The sequence below is a fragment of the Pelecanus crispus genome, chromosome 7 (genome assembly GCF_030463565.1).
Source record: "Pelecanus crispus isolate bPelCri1 chromosome 7, bPelCri1.pri, whole genome shotgun sequence".
NCBI classification, from domain to species: domain Eukaryota; kingdom Metazoa; phylum Chordata; class Aves; order Pelecaniformes; family Pelecanidae; genus Pelecanus; species Pelecanus crispus.
This window is the reverse complement of record NC_134649.1, coordinates 2,039,667-2,053,594: the sequence shown is the minus strand read 5'-3', so window position 1 is coordinate 2,053,594 and position 13,928 is coordinate 2,039,667. Positions and strand designations below refer to the sequence as shown.

At 45.7% G+C, this 13,928-nt stretch overlaps 2 protein-coding genes across 2 annotated transcripts in view; one reads left to right on the top strand and one right to left on the bottom strand.

The window, feature by feature from the left end:
* PIAS1 (protein inhibitor of activated STAT 1) overlaps positions 1-4,225 on the top strand; it is a 63,370-nt gene extending 59,145 nt beyond the window's left edge. Inside the window, 1 exon segment of the mRNA XM_075713555.1 lies at positions 108-4,225. Coding sequence (XP_075569670.1) covers positions 108-404 — 297 coding nt within the window. The 3' untranslated portion in view covers positions 405-4,225.
* A 3,003-nt stretch (positions 4,226-7,228) lies between these two features.
* Positions 7,229-12,336, bottom strand: CALML4 (calmodulin like 4). Its single transcript, XM_009483803.2, has 3 exons — positions 12,261-12,336; positions 11,138-11,326; positions 7,229-7,326 (listed from the first exon to the last, which is right to left on the bottom strand). Exons 1-3 carry the CDS (start codon positions 12,334-12,336, stop codon positions 7,229-7,231), a joined length of 363 nt encoding a protein of 120 aa, XP_009482078.1.
* Positions 12,337-13,928: the final 1,592 nt, after the last annotated feature.

Here is a 13,928-nt window from a genome sequence, read left to right as displayed (position 1 = left end):
TCCAGAAGCTGTCAGAGCTTTAGCTTACGAATACCTTCTTTTGTGCTGGTCTGAATCAAAACTATGGTGTCTGAAATGTAACTTGAAAATGTTGTTTTTCCCCCCAGCATTACAACACATCCCTTCTTGCCGCTGCAGCTGCGGCAGTTTCCGCATCAGATGATCAAGAACTCTTACACTCTCGTTTTTTCCCATACACTTCATCTCAGATGTTTCTCGATCAGCTAAATGCAGGAGGAAGCAGTTCTCTGCCAGCCACAAATGGTAGCAATAGTGGCAGTAACAGCAGTCTTGTTTCCTCCAACAGCCTGCGAGAGAATCATGGTCATCCGGTTGCAAGTAGGAGCAGCACGGACACGGCGTCTATCTTTGGTATCATACCAGACATTATTTCATTGGACTGATTTTTGGAGTAAATGAACTCGTCAGAGGAAATCTTTGTGCTTGGTTTTACTTTATGTTAGAAACATAGACAAGTTTTTTTCCTTTTTTAGGGAAAAAAATTTATGTGTACAGAGAACAAAAGTATATTTTCAGTTTTACTTTTGTATATAAACCTAAGATGGCCTCACTGGTAAAAATAAGAAAAAAAAAAACACAAAACAAAACAAAAAAATTAACAAAAACAAGGAGCTTCAGTTCATTTTTATGGATGTTGAAGATTTTACACCTGTGCATTTGTCATGTAAGTTACCTTCCCCCCCCCCTAGTTTGGACACAAATGGCATTATTTTTTTCACAGTAACATAAACAGGAAAGGAGCTGAACTTTTAAAGTTCAAACCTGTGAGAGAGTTTTTTCTTCTCTTGGAGACATTTACCTTTGGTGGAATCTAATTCCCCCATCCCATATTTAGTGCAGATTTTATTATGCTTAAAGCGGAATAAACCCTACCCAAACTATTCCACAGCATCCCCTCTGTTTGCAGGACATAGCCTTTCAGGAGCGGGTTTGGTTTTTGGGGGATTTTTTTTGTTATTTCTGGTTCTACGTGACCCTCTATTGAGACAATTTTTTTTTATTAATTCCATGCTTTAATCAAGCATGTTGCAAGCTCATTAGTGCACCAATTATTCTCGAGGGCCAGACTCCATAAAATCTCGGGCTGAGGATTTACTTGGCTGTGCTTACATGGGACAAGACAGAGAGTTTTTATAGAATCTAGCCCCAAATAAAAGCGTTGACACATTGGACTGTAGGGTTTTGTTTCTAAAAACTTGCTATGAAGTCCGTTTAAAATAACGTAAGATCCTAATCAGCAAAATATTAAGCATGTGTCGGTTTTAAATTTGTGGAACTGCTTGTGCTTTAAAGTTAGCCATGCGTGTATAAGTGGCCTGTTGAATTGAGGCCTATCTTACTCTGTCTGGAGAAACCTACTTTTAGCTGCAGTAGATCAAATTTCTGCTTAAAAGTGAACTTGTCAACAAAAGGAAGAAAATACAAATACCAACACACTATTGCATGGTTTGTGCAGCTGATAGCGGTCTTGGTACACTGTCTTCTGAGTTCACATTCATCAAAATTAATATTAAATGTTCAGTGTGAGTCTCTTAAACCAAAACCCAACCCAATAAAAAAGCCCCACCCTGTAGCCCATGTACTCAAACATATTGCTACCTATTGAAGTCTCTTAGGGTAGTGGGTTTCAAAATTCAGTTTTCTCTTTTTGGCCTTGTAATTATTTTGAGTTTCCCTGATTTTTCAGTATGCTTATGTTGAACTTTGAGCCATACTTCCTGGTTTCTTTTCTCTCTCTCTCTTTTTTTTTTTCTTTTAAAGTTTTGCATGGCATAGGAAAATCTTTTTTTAGAACTGGTGGGTCACTTGGGCCGATCCGTTCTTAATTAAAGAGTGAAATGTGTAAATAGCTGGAATGCAGTTTTTCAGGAGATTCTTTACAGTAAGAGAAGGGGGAGGGAAGGAGGTGATTCTCTTGTGTCCCAAAGTCCATGTCAGAGAGAGTAAATATTTCCTCTGATATGAAAAATATTTTTATAACTGGTTGAAAGTGCAGGTAACAAGTTTATCAGGAAGAGAGAGTAAGGAATACTAAAATTAGCAAATTCTTGTCTGAATTTTTAATGTCCAAACCTGTTGATTGCAGCTAGTTGCTTTGAGCATTGACAAGGGCCACCTTTTGCCTATGAAGTTGTCTCAAAATCTTGCATTGATTAAAAAAGAAAAAAAAAAGAAAAAAAAGGAAAAAAAAAAGAAAAAAAAATCTTTAATCCAAGTAGCATTAGGTATTGCTGTATGATCAGTCGTATGGTTATTTGAAAGGTTCACATTATGTGGCATCAAAATCGTTTTTAGTGTTTTTACAGCATCCCTCTGCCACTAAATAGTTGACTTGAATTTTGAAAACAAATGTTTGTGTTTATATGTATATGTGTGTGTATATATGTATTTATAGATCTGTGTGTGTGAGTTAAAAGTGAGTTAAATAGTTTTTCCCATGCATGTGTATTTCATACATATCTGGCTGATATATATATTTCACCATACACCAATTTTATAATTTATTAAATGTCAGTTAAAAAATAAATAAAAGGATAGAAAATGGGAAATACTTATTTTTTAAACTCAGTCTGATTTTGAAGTGATTAAACCTACACTAGGAATATATCTCATACATTTTAGTCATGAATACTAACCTGGTAACTTCAGAGCATATGTTTTGCTATAATACCGTTTGTAAATCTGGAGTACGACTGCCATCAGTGTAACTGGGAGCGTGCGTGTCCCCAGCTTCTGAAACACCTAAGAGAAATTCGGGAGAGCTTGTGGCTGTTTTACCGATGATTGTGGCAACATTTCCATTGACTGTATTGTTAAAGATGACCTGAAGAGCAGCTTATGTCACTTTTGACAATGGTATTAAAATCGTGCTAATTCACAGATAAAATTAAATGTGGCGAGTGTGTGGTGACACAGAATCTGGCATTGTGATGCCTGTCTTAGCTTTTGGAAAGTGAGGTCAGCTGATGACGTCTTCCATTTCCTCACAAGTTACCCTGAAGGAAAGGAAGGCTCTTCAGTTCACCGTAGTCATTTTTTAACCTCGTTGCTCTACAAAGAAGCGACGGAAATGTTCTTAACTCCTCCTTTGTGGTATTAACCCCATATGCTTTGTGAGTATTCCTGTTTCATGCTAGGGTGTTCTTTATAGCTGATAATTCTCTGTGCCTCTGACCACAGTTAACATTGCTTGGTAGAAGTCTCAGTCTGAGTTCTCGACGAGTTCCCTGCAAACGTCACTCCAAAACTCGATGTCCGTTAGTTCGCACGTTATCAGAGATGCGGTGAAGCAACCCAGGGTGGCCTGGCTTGCGGCACCGCTCCCTTCGCTGCAGACCGCAGAGTTTCTGTCATCCTTAGACCAGTGGTCTCTTGTCTGCAAATTCTTCCACTGGAGGAGCGGGGCGTGCGCTCGCGTGCGCGTCTGTGTTACGTATGGTTCTCTCTCTGTGTGTGTATGTGCATGCGTACATGTGCATACGTGCATATGTACGTGTACATGCTGACACGGATAGGAGCGCGTAGCTGCTGTTTGAATAGCAGGGTGGAAGTGGCTTTGAATCGCTCTTGAGGGCATTGCTGATGCATCCTTTAGAAGATGAAAAACCGCGCTAGGCTATAACCTATGCCACGCGTTAAAAACTTTGTGGCGCTTCCGTAACGATAGACGTGACGGCAATTCCAGGCTTGCCCCTTCCTCTCCGTGGCAAGGATTCAGTAAGCCTTTCAAGGACGGGATGACTGCTAGATTTTCAGTGGACTCTCTTGGACCTGCCTCCCGACACAGAGCTAAGGACTGTGAGGAGAACGTTTGGAAAATTAATTCTTCGTTGCAGTTTAACATTTCAGGGTTTTAAGCACATTTTAAATAGAAAGGATTTTGGTTTGTCAGTGTAACTGTTTTTTCCTTCCTTTCTTGTGTTTGTTTTTTTTTTTTTTTTTTTTTTAATTTTTTAACAGAGCTTAGATTTCTAACAAGGGAAAATTGCTGATGGTCCCCGAAAGTGCTGCTGTTAATTGTTTTAATTAACAAAGGGAAGACTGTATATAAGCAGAATATTAAAAATACCATTAATTCCATGAATTTAAATCTGTCATTCATTGCCTTAAAACTTTCTCTTAGTTTCCATACGGCATGCCAAACCAGTAAATGGCTTTTAAAAATGTATAGTAGACCAATGTCAGTTTGTATAAAAGTACCAAGTGAAAATATTTATTATATGCATTGGAAAAAAAAATGGTTTACCTATTGAATGTTACCTGTTTATGTAGAAATCTTTAGATGTAATAAAAAGCATTCAGTTACGTTGTGTTTCCTGGGGGGGGGGGGGGGGGGGAAGGGGAGGGGGGACAGGGTGTTTTCTGTGAACTCACGAGTCGCAGAGGTCCCTTTGGAGCAGGAATGCTTTGCTTCTAAATGGTTTGTGGCACGGAGTGTCTCTTGCTCGCCTCTCCGAGCTCTAACAATGCTGCTTTGTTTTGTGAGTGCGTGAGAAGTGCGGTTCCTTTTTTGCTCGCTTTTATTTGGGCAATGTTTACCCACCCGGAGAGGGTAGTAACCGCCTGTTATGATACAGATGCATTCTGGAGTAATCCAAAGTGATTTTGAGCTGATCAATCCCCATGACATACAAGCTTTTACATTGTCTGCAGCTGAAAGGATTTGTTAATCAACTGTTCTGGTCAATAGGGAAGAATTAAGCTGTGTATTGGATCATTTGTAATTTGGCTATTGATGCATATTGGAAACAAATGCTTCTAAATGAACTCCTTGTTTCGTAAGCTAATTACGCTCAGGCTCAAAGCAACTGAGGTTTTTGCTCCCCTTCATCTCTGGTACTTCTGTAGCAAAGGTCTGGAAGAGCTCCGGCGGGCAGAAACCGAACTCCACGCTGTGGGCAGACCTCCGAAAGGCACTGGTGCTCCAAGGCTCAGCGTCAAGGTAGGTGGGTGTTTTGTCCAAACGTTGAGATCAACTGTGAACAGGGGGAAGAGAGTTACCAGGGAAGTGCTAACTTCTGCTGTTATTTGGAACCTATTCTTGGTTTTTCTAGTGAATCCTATCTCTATTTCACTGTATAATGTTTTTCTGGAGTGTTACCTGAGCGTTGAGCTGCTTGTAACTCTCTTAATTTTCAGAGAAACAAGTTTTTTTTGTTTTGTTTTGTTTTCTATCTGTAAAGTAGGAAGAGCTAATACAAGAATTGAGGGATGCGGTAGGCAGGTATGACAAGGTATGTCAGTTTTACATCGAGCAGTTTATTTTCCCTTGAAGCATGATCCTTTGCTGTTCAGAGGGCCTTTGGTTACTATCTCGGCACGTCGGGATCCAAGTCTGAGCTTTACTGGGTTAGTCTGGGACTGCCGTCTTGCGAGAACCGCGGGCTCTGCAGCTTGGCTCTGAGTTGGGGGAGGTTGGGCACAAAACTGCCATTTGTCTGAAGGATACGTCCTGGATCCGCTTCCATTTCTTGTGTAGCATTCAGCGTGTCGTCTAGTCTTCTGTGCTTTTTTTTTTTTAATAATATTCCATCAGAATAATCCCTGTCTTCTAGAGACACTGTTACTGAGTGTTCAAAAAACGGGTAGATGTGGCACTTGGGGACATGGTTTAGCCTAGTCTACCCTTGATTGGTTTAGAGTGGACTTGGTAGGGTAGGTTAATGGTTGGACTGGATGATCTTAAAGGTCTTTTCCAACCTAAACGATTCTATGATTCTGTGATTTGGAAGGGTTAGGATGATGGGCTCACGCTTTGGTTTTTTTTCAGTTTCTAACCAAGTTTGTGCTAGTTAACAGTCCCAGCTCATTCCAAGCGTTGCAGCGATGCGTGATGGTTTTGGTGGTAGTCGGCGGTGTTCAGGCAGTGCTCGGTGCCTCAGTAGGTGATAAATGCGTTGTATCTGCAATGGCTTTAATGATTTAATTGCTGGTCATCTCACAACTTGAGCAAAGAGCGAGTTAGTTGCTTCAGTGATAAAGATTCAGAATTAAAAAAGGGAAGGAGAGGCAGGGGTGGAAGGAGGGGAAGGGGGCTCCCGTGGGCAGAAGCCGCAGCAGACCTGGCAGGAGCGTGCGCTCTTCCAGCGTACTTCACAGGTTGCTGCTTGTGCCGTGACTGCGCAGGGACGGTCTCTGCAAATTGACTGCAGGGAGAACCTGCTGTACGTTGTCCTAAATTTCATACCAGTCTGAGGACCTTAGCTAGAGATGGGGTGGCTTTTTTTCCTGTTGTAGAGAAGCTGAATTTTCATGGCCCCTGTTCTTCCCTGCCAGGCTGTCTCTAGGCGTATGTTCTGGGCAGCGAGCCCAGGACTTGGTGACAGATACATTTCCCAAGCGCAGCGTTTTCCGTGTGTTGCCTCAGAATGCAGGGGCAGCTTAACCGCACAGCGACTTGACGTTGCGAGATACTGCACCTTAATAAATAATGTGACAGAAGTGCGACGACATAGAGCCCTTGTATGTTGGAGGAGCGAAAGACGAGGAGGAGTGAGGCCGTGATCATGGACCGTTCTGTGCTTGGAGACTGGGAGTCGTCCTCTGCAGCCGGTGAGCATCGCTAACTGGGGGAGCTGCAGAATTCCCGGCTGCCTGTCTCCCGTCACTCTGGATTGTCCACAGGGATGTGGCCACCCCGCAAGTGGGGCTGTTAACTCGACAACTTCATGACAAGGGAACATCTGGTGAGGAGTTACGGGATCATGCCCTGGGTCCAGGAAATGCTGGGGAACTGTGCATACTTACACTAAATTTACCACCATCGTGACATAATCAAGCTTCCCGGGGAATCTGTTTCTACACAAAGAACCGTGTCTGGGCTTGGGTGTGTGGAAGCAGCAAAGGTTATGGGTGTTGCTGACTTCGTGGAACACAGTCACCGTGAGACCTTAACTACAAGTTACCATTTATGCTGCAATCTGTAGACTTAAATGCATTTTTGAAACGAGTTGGTTTTTTTAAGCGTGACACATGTTACACAAGGGAATGTTACATTCAGTTTACTTAAACAACAGAGAGCTCACATTTTGTGACCACGTTTCTCTAGAAATGGGGTGGGAACCTGTGTAAGTGTAAGCGCTATCATCAAGGCAAAATAAGGATTTTTAAAGGCAAATGATGATTCCTGAGTCCAAGTAGTAACTAGGAAAAATGGAAGTCAAAAGAGCCTCAGCTCCTGCTCTTATAAGATCTCTTGTTCTGAATTTCAGTAGTCGACTTTAGGAAGACAAATGATGCGGACAAATTCTTCATATTTTATTGTTCCATTTGGTCCGACTTTGGCTTCTTTTAGCAGGTCATCAACTGAAAGAAAGAGTAAAAGAAAATACACATTTGAGTGGCATGTGTTAGGGATGTTGTGATCTTCAAAAGAAGAGCAATGCAGGATTTGGGGTTTCAAATAATTTTTCTCAGAAGTAATAACTTCTGGGATCAGTTGGAGGTGCCATCCAGGTTGCAGTTCTCAACTAGCATCCGTTAGCGCTTCCATTTTGATTTCAACGTCTAACTTTGTGGAGCAGAGATGTCCATCTCTTTGAGTTCCACATCAAAAAGATTCACAAATTCAACCCAAATCAGCTTGTAATTGCTCTTGGTAGGAGTGGCTTATTTGGCTTGAATAGCAAACCTGTCGCTATTCACTTGAGACAAAGCTAAGCACTCATGCAGATTATGTGCCCAACTTTAAGTAGATTTGTGTGACGATTGTTAATATTGCCGGTCCTTTAGTGTTTGAAAGCAAAGAATACCTTCTCAGCTGGGGCTTTAAGGCTCTCCCTGAAAATACGTACAAAGAAGTGGTAACCACGCAGTTGGCACCTGGCAGTAGCGATGCTTTTCGTTCCAGCTTTGGTAATGCCTTGGCAGTGACAGCAGTTATCTAACTTAAAATGTTCTCCTCCCTACAGGCTAAACCATTAAAAGGCATTTTTCCTGTCAAATAATGTCAATAAAATAGAAGTACGTAAGGAACGACACGTAGAAAAGTAACGTTAAGTGTTGCTGAATGAAGCTGCTGCTGGGAATTCGATGCCGTATTCCTTCGGCTGACAGGAGAGGAGGCGAATTCCCTTGCTCCTTTACTTCAGCCCTAACATACAGTGGGTGGGCACTAGACCAAACATCAGAGAATCCCGGCAGCTTTTATCCGATAACGTGCTGGGCAGCTGTTTCCTTCGATAAGGTATCTAATACAGTCCAGAAGAGGCTTTTGCTTGCACGCGTGCTGCTGTTGAGGGGCCCGCGTCGTTGACAAGCGTGTTGCCATTTCTCTTCGGGCCAGCAGCGCGCGAACGGGATCGTGGCTGGGGCAGCGGTCTGTCGGAGGGGAAGCTCTTGGGTTGTGGACCTATCACTCGATATTTTGTTTGCAGGACACCTTCTAGGCGTTCAGAGCCTGCTGATCGACCGTTGAAAGGGATTATACGTGGCCATGCCCTAATTACGAGTCCTCCATAATCTCATGCCTGGGGTCACCCCGCTGGGGCAGTGCTTGAGTGCTTTCCCTTTCTGAAATGGGTGAGCGCAGGTCGGCGGAGCCTGGGCTGCGTTTTTGTTCGTGGCTGAGGTTACCAGAACGGTTTGTTCAAGCTGAAGGAGCTGTGGTTGTTTAAATAAGACTCCGAGTGCGAGTACTTGGGCACAGAAGAGCTTTGCAGTTACCAGTTGTGAAATCCAGGGGGAAGGTCACTGGGAGGCGGGTAGGTTTAGGGGAAAAACAAAAAAAACCTGTTTTACTGTAAATAGTTGGGGAAGGTCTCTATGGGCAGCATAACTTTTTTTGGTTTTGTTTTTGTTTTTTTTTTTTAAAAAAGGGTAGACATGGTACTCTGGGACATGGTTTAGTGGGCATGGTGGTGTTGGGTTGATGGTTGGACTGATGATCTTAGAGGTCCTTTCCAATCTTAATGGTTCCTAGTTTTTACTTTCATTAAAAATAATCCAGCCACCAAGCCAGGAAACATGAAATTGCTACTCTCCCCTTAATTGGTTTAGTGGTGGACTTGGTAGTGTGAGGTTAATGGTTGGCCTGGATGATCTTAAAGGTCTTTTCCAACCTAAACGATTCGATGATTCTATGATTCTATAACCCATTTCCTCTCTCCGCTGTTGATGCGGGTGCGGGATGAGACGCCGTTTTCCCCTCTGTTTGCAGGAGATATCAGTGTAAATACAGGGGGTGAGCGCAGGGAGCTGCTGCCGGCAGGATCTGGTCGCAGCGTGGGGTAAAGGAGGGGCTATGGTGAGAACTGCTGTCGCTGTAAGGTAAGTAACAGTTCTTTCTTTTCCGGGAGATCGGATCCTCCTTTCAAAAAGAATACCCTGATGGTAATCAGATGCTTCTAAGGATGTAAATTAAGAAAATAATTAATCCTTCCCAGAACGTTTAAAAATAACACAGTAGAAAAATGTGTCGGTTCTCATTTGGTAAAAGTACCTTAAATTAAAATGAAGCGAAGGCTTTTCTGGAGCCACTGCCAGTGAAGGTACGTGCCAGTAGTTGCTGCACAATCGCAGGTGCTGATGAAATTGCGTCTGTTCTGGCATCAAATATTTATAGCAGCTTAGCAAGCTGGAGTTCAGCGTGTTAAGCCAAAGGGGCAGTTTCTTGTCGAGAAGAAGCATCGCTTGCTACGTTAGGATCTATAGTGCCTTGTTACAAGTTGGCGTAAAGGCTGCGCGCCTACTCACAAAGTAATGGGAAATCCCCCCGCACTCCCCAAATCTTTTCTATAACAGCGGTTCTTGCTGGGATGCCTTTAATTAGGGTTAACGTCTCCATGTCTTCACTGTTCAGCTCTTGCAATAGCTCTGAAAGTGTTTTCAGGTGTAAATAGCTGCATAAACTATTAGTCCGGTTAAACAACTGAAGAAAACGCTCACGCAGCCTTGTTGGCGTGAAGCTGGTGATGGCGACTGGGCTGACCAGCCTTGCTCTGATTAAATCTAAATTCTACTTTAACATCAGAAAGGACAGCTCTTGTACCCCCGAGGAGCCTGATGGGGTCTGTACAAACCCCATAACCCTGATAAAAACTCTCTCCTTGCCCGTCTCAAACCGTTGATGGGTTTTTCTGCTTGCTCTCTGCCAAAGACGGAGCATTAACGTGCGAGCTGCAGAGCCCGCTCTCGGCAGCGGGGTCGGAGGGGCGAGAGCTGGAGAAGAAGCCACAGGTGAGGTGGTTTGGAGCAAGGAGGGGACAGGACGCCCCGACCCCGGGGCTGGCGGGCAGAGGGGTGCGCAGAGCCCTGCCCTGCCTTCCCGCAGGCCTGGGCCCCCTCCTGCAGCCTGTGCGCGCCGGGAAAGCGGGGCATGCGTTTAAAAAGTTTCTATGCACACATAAAATGCCTAGGGCAAAATCGGCTGTCTTAAAAGGTTTTGATCGTTTTCAGCTTCCTGGAAATTCCCTCCTATTGTGCCCCTTGGAGGCCAACTTCTGGCAAACAGGACAGGATTTTTTTTCTTTTTCTTTTTTTTTTTTTTTTTTTTTTAGATAATCTTAAGTCTCCCTCTCTCTTCGAAATTGTGCCGGGCACAGAGCTCAGCGCAGCAGCACCCTTGCGAAAGTGCCAGTGCCCTGCGTGCTCCTTGCAGCATCCCTGCAGCTGGGGGCACGGCCGCTCTGCCTTGGTGGGACGGGCGCTCGCTTTATAAACAGAGCAAAGCATCTCGGGGTGAAAAATCACTATTGGGAAACAACTCGAGAAAAGGGAGGAGGTCTCTCGGTTAACAGGCAGCTGGCTTCCCTCTCCTGCAAGGCACGGAATCTTGGCTTGGCGGTCGTGGTGTGGGCAGAGGCTGACAACGGCAAGGAGACTTTGCCGTCGCGTGAGTTGAGTGAGCTGCAGCGAGCTGACGCCGCCAACGCGCTCTGGGAGCGCTCCCCGCTCGCTCTGCCTCTCCGGGCTCAGCTGGGGGCTCTGGTTCACCTGGGCAAAGTGCTTTAGAAGGAAGGCGCGAGTCTCATCGTATGGCCCTGGCGGGACCTGCTGGCACAGGGCCTTCCTGGCTTCCCAGCTGGAAGCGCCTGATCCCAGATGCGACTACGGGGGAAAATCAGGAAGGAGATAAGAAGAGGCAAAGCATTTGATAGATCTTTGAATTGCGACATACCTTCTTCCTCGGAAAGCTTTTCTCCTAGTCTTGTAAGTTTGGCTTTCAGCTCCGAAACGGTGATAACGCCTCTCTTCTGCCTGTCTATCATGGACAGGGCCGTGAGGATTTCCCTCTCGGGTTCCTCTTGCTTCGTTTGCCTGTACATTATATTCAGGAAAGTGGAGAAATCCAACTCTGCGTTTCGTTCTGGAAAAATAAGAGCAGATTCCTTAGGAATGGCTCAGTTTTGTAGTCTGGATCCAGACCTCAGCATCCCCCTTCTCCCTCCCCCAGCCCCCCTTCCTGGGGCACCTTTCGCATGACTCTGGGCTGGAGCAGGGTGGACCACTGCTGGGGGCTTTCTCCTGGCCCGAAAACCCATTTGTAGCTTTGTTAGACTTGTGCTCTGAAACCTGGTATCCAGAATTTTTAATCCGCCTCATCTCGTGATTTTTCTTTGGTCTTTGTGCTGTGCTTTGAATTTATTTATACGAATCTGCAGATGTCTGTCTGTCTGTGCTCTTCTATCTCTGCTGGTTGGACTGGACAGTTTCTCAGCCTCAAAATCCGTAATCAATATGTACGCCTCCCACTGCTCTGGGAGCTTTTCTTTTTTTAATGGCACTGTTTTAATCTGTGTGCTGTTCACTGTCCAGCACATCAGACTAGGTTTTGGTGACTGTGTTCAAAAAAATGGGCAGAGGTGGCACTTTGGGACATGGTTTAGTGGGCATGGGGGTGTTGGGTTGATGGTTGGACTGATGATCTTAGAGATCCTTTCCAATCTTAATGATTCTTTTCTAGTTTTACTTTCATTAAAAATAATCCAGCCACCAAGCCAGGAAACATGAAATTATTACTCTACCCTTGATTGGTTTAGTGGTGGGCTTGGTAGTGTAGGTTAATGGTTGGACTGGATGATCTTAAAGGTCTTTTCCAACCTAAAAGATTCTATGATCCTATGACTGCTCTTGGTTATTCTGCGTTGCCTGGGCTGTTTCACCTGAGTGTGAGGATTATCTGCTGGCCTCCAGGCAACCTCCTTGTCTTTGCATGTAGGCTCCCGACCACAGAAAAGCTGAGTTTCTCCAACCGTAACCCAGTGTGTTTTATTCACCTGCTACCACTGCGCTTTGCTTACCGATCTTGTGCAAGTGCAGGTGTCTCTGCACCTCTCCTGGCGTCGGGCTGGCTCCCAGGCACCGCATCACTGCCATCAGGTCGGAGGCTTTTATCTTGCCTTTTTGTTTCTTGTCGTACAGGGAAAAACATTCCTTGAACTCTAATTAAAAACCAAAACTCTGTTATGCCATGTAAGATTACATTGATCTACCAGTGACGTTTCTTCTCCCGTTGCCGGGTCGGCGGCGTTGGTAGGGTTCCAGCAGGGATATTGTGTCTGGCTCGGGGTGTCTCCTTTCAAGGAAGATGATGGACAGCAGCGGAGGACCCCGGGTAGAGTGCCAAGGGCAATTAAAATCCAGGCTTGTGAATAGCTGAGCTAATTGGGGTCCTTCAGCCTAATGAAGCAAGTCTGCAAGTGGAGTCAGGCTTCCAAATATGTAGAATACTGTTAAAAAGTACTTGTCTGCCTTCATGGGGGGTAGGGGAGGATGCTAAAGGAACGAGCCTTAAGGAGGGGTGGAGGATGCTGGTTTGGTCGCCGCCATGGTCTGCGCAGGGCCGGGGGCTTGCCCCTGCCTTGGCCTGTCGCTGGCTGGATTTTCATAAAAGAGAAAAGAACCGATCGTGTCGCGTTTGACGGTCTGGGTGCTGCCAGAGCAGAGCCTCTGCCCGCCCTGCTGCCGGCCCGCCCCAGCATCTCCCCTCCCTCGCCTCCCCCCGCAGTCCTCGCCTGCCTGCTCGCCCTCTCCCCTTCCCCCTCGGAACGCCGGCTTCCCACTTTCCCAATAAATAAGTAAGGGTTGCAGCTGACCTAGATAAGGCTGCCATCTCTCATCCTCCCTTCCCACTCTGCTCCCAGCGCAGGGGCAGGCTCCGCTCCTCTTCATGCTCAACGCTAACGGGCAAGTTGTGCTGCACAGGGACAGTCCTGCCTGCAGAGCAGCCAGGGAAATAAAAATCAGCCTAATTTGGTGCAGTCACCCTCTGCTCCCCTCCTCATCCTCTCTGTCCCTAGACCTCGTCGCAGGCGTGAGCGCAGGGTGCTGTGCTGGGTGCCCCGTGGGTGCCTCCTCCCCGGCAGCAATCCTGCGGAGCTGCTGAGCCCGAGGGCGCTGCAGATGAATAGATTTGCAATAATACTCTTATTTCAGCTTTCTCCTGCCGTTCTCATAGCAAACCCTTCCTCGTTCCCATCCGAGGCAGGGGTCCCCTTTCCCAGGGAGAGCCCCGGTGCCTCGCAATGCGAATTTGTACTTCCGACACCCTCTCCTTCCTCCTCTTCCTCCTTCACCTTCGCTCCCATCGTAGATGAAACCTCCTGCGAATGGGCACCTGAAATTTCTGGTCCCTGCTAGCTTGGCCGGGGCTGACGTGGTTCTGGGGTTGGGAGGGTGCTGGTTAACCCCCGCCGGTCTCCTGCACTCCAGCGTGCGGGTCTGCGGCTGGTTTCAGCTCCCTGCCTGTGCCCAGCGCTGTCCTAACGAAACCACGGAGATTCCTCTGGTTTCAGAGCAAGCAGATCCCCTGGAGAGCTGGGAGCAGGTCAAGTGGGGGAGCACAAGCCCAGACTGAGAGACTTTTTGGGGAAAATGCCATTTTATATATATATATATATATATATAAAAATTTGTTAAGCTGATCTTGCTAATAAAAAAACCCAAACCAGAACAAAACTGTACGTACC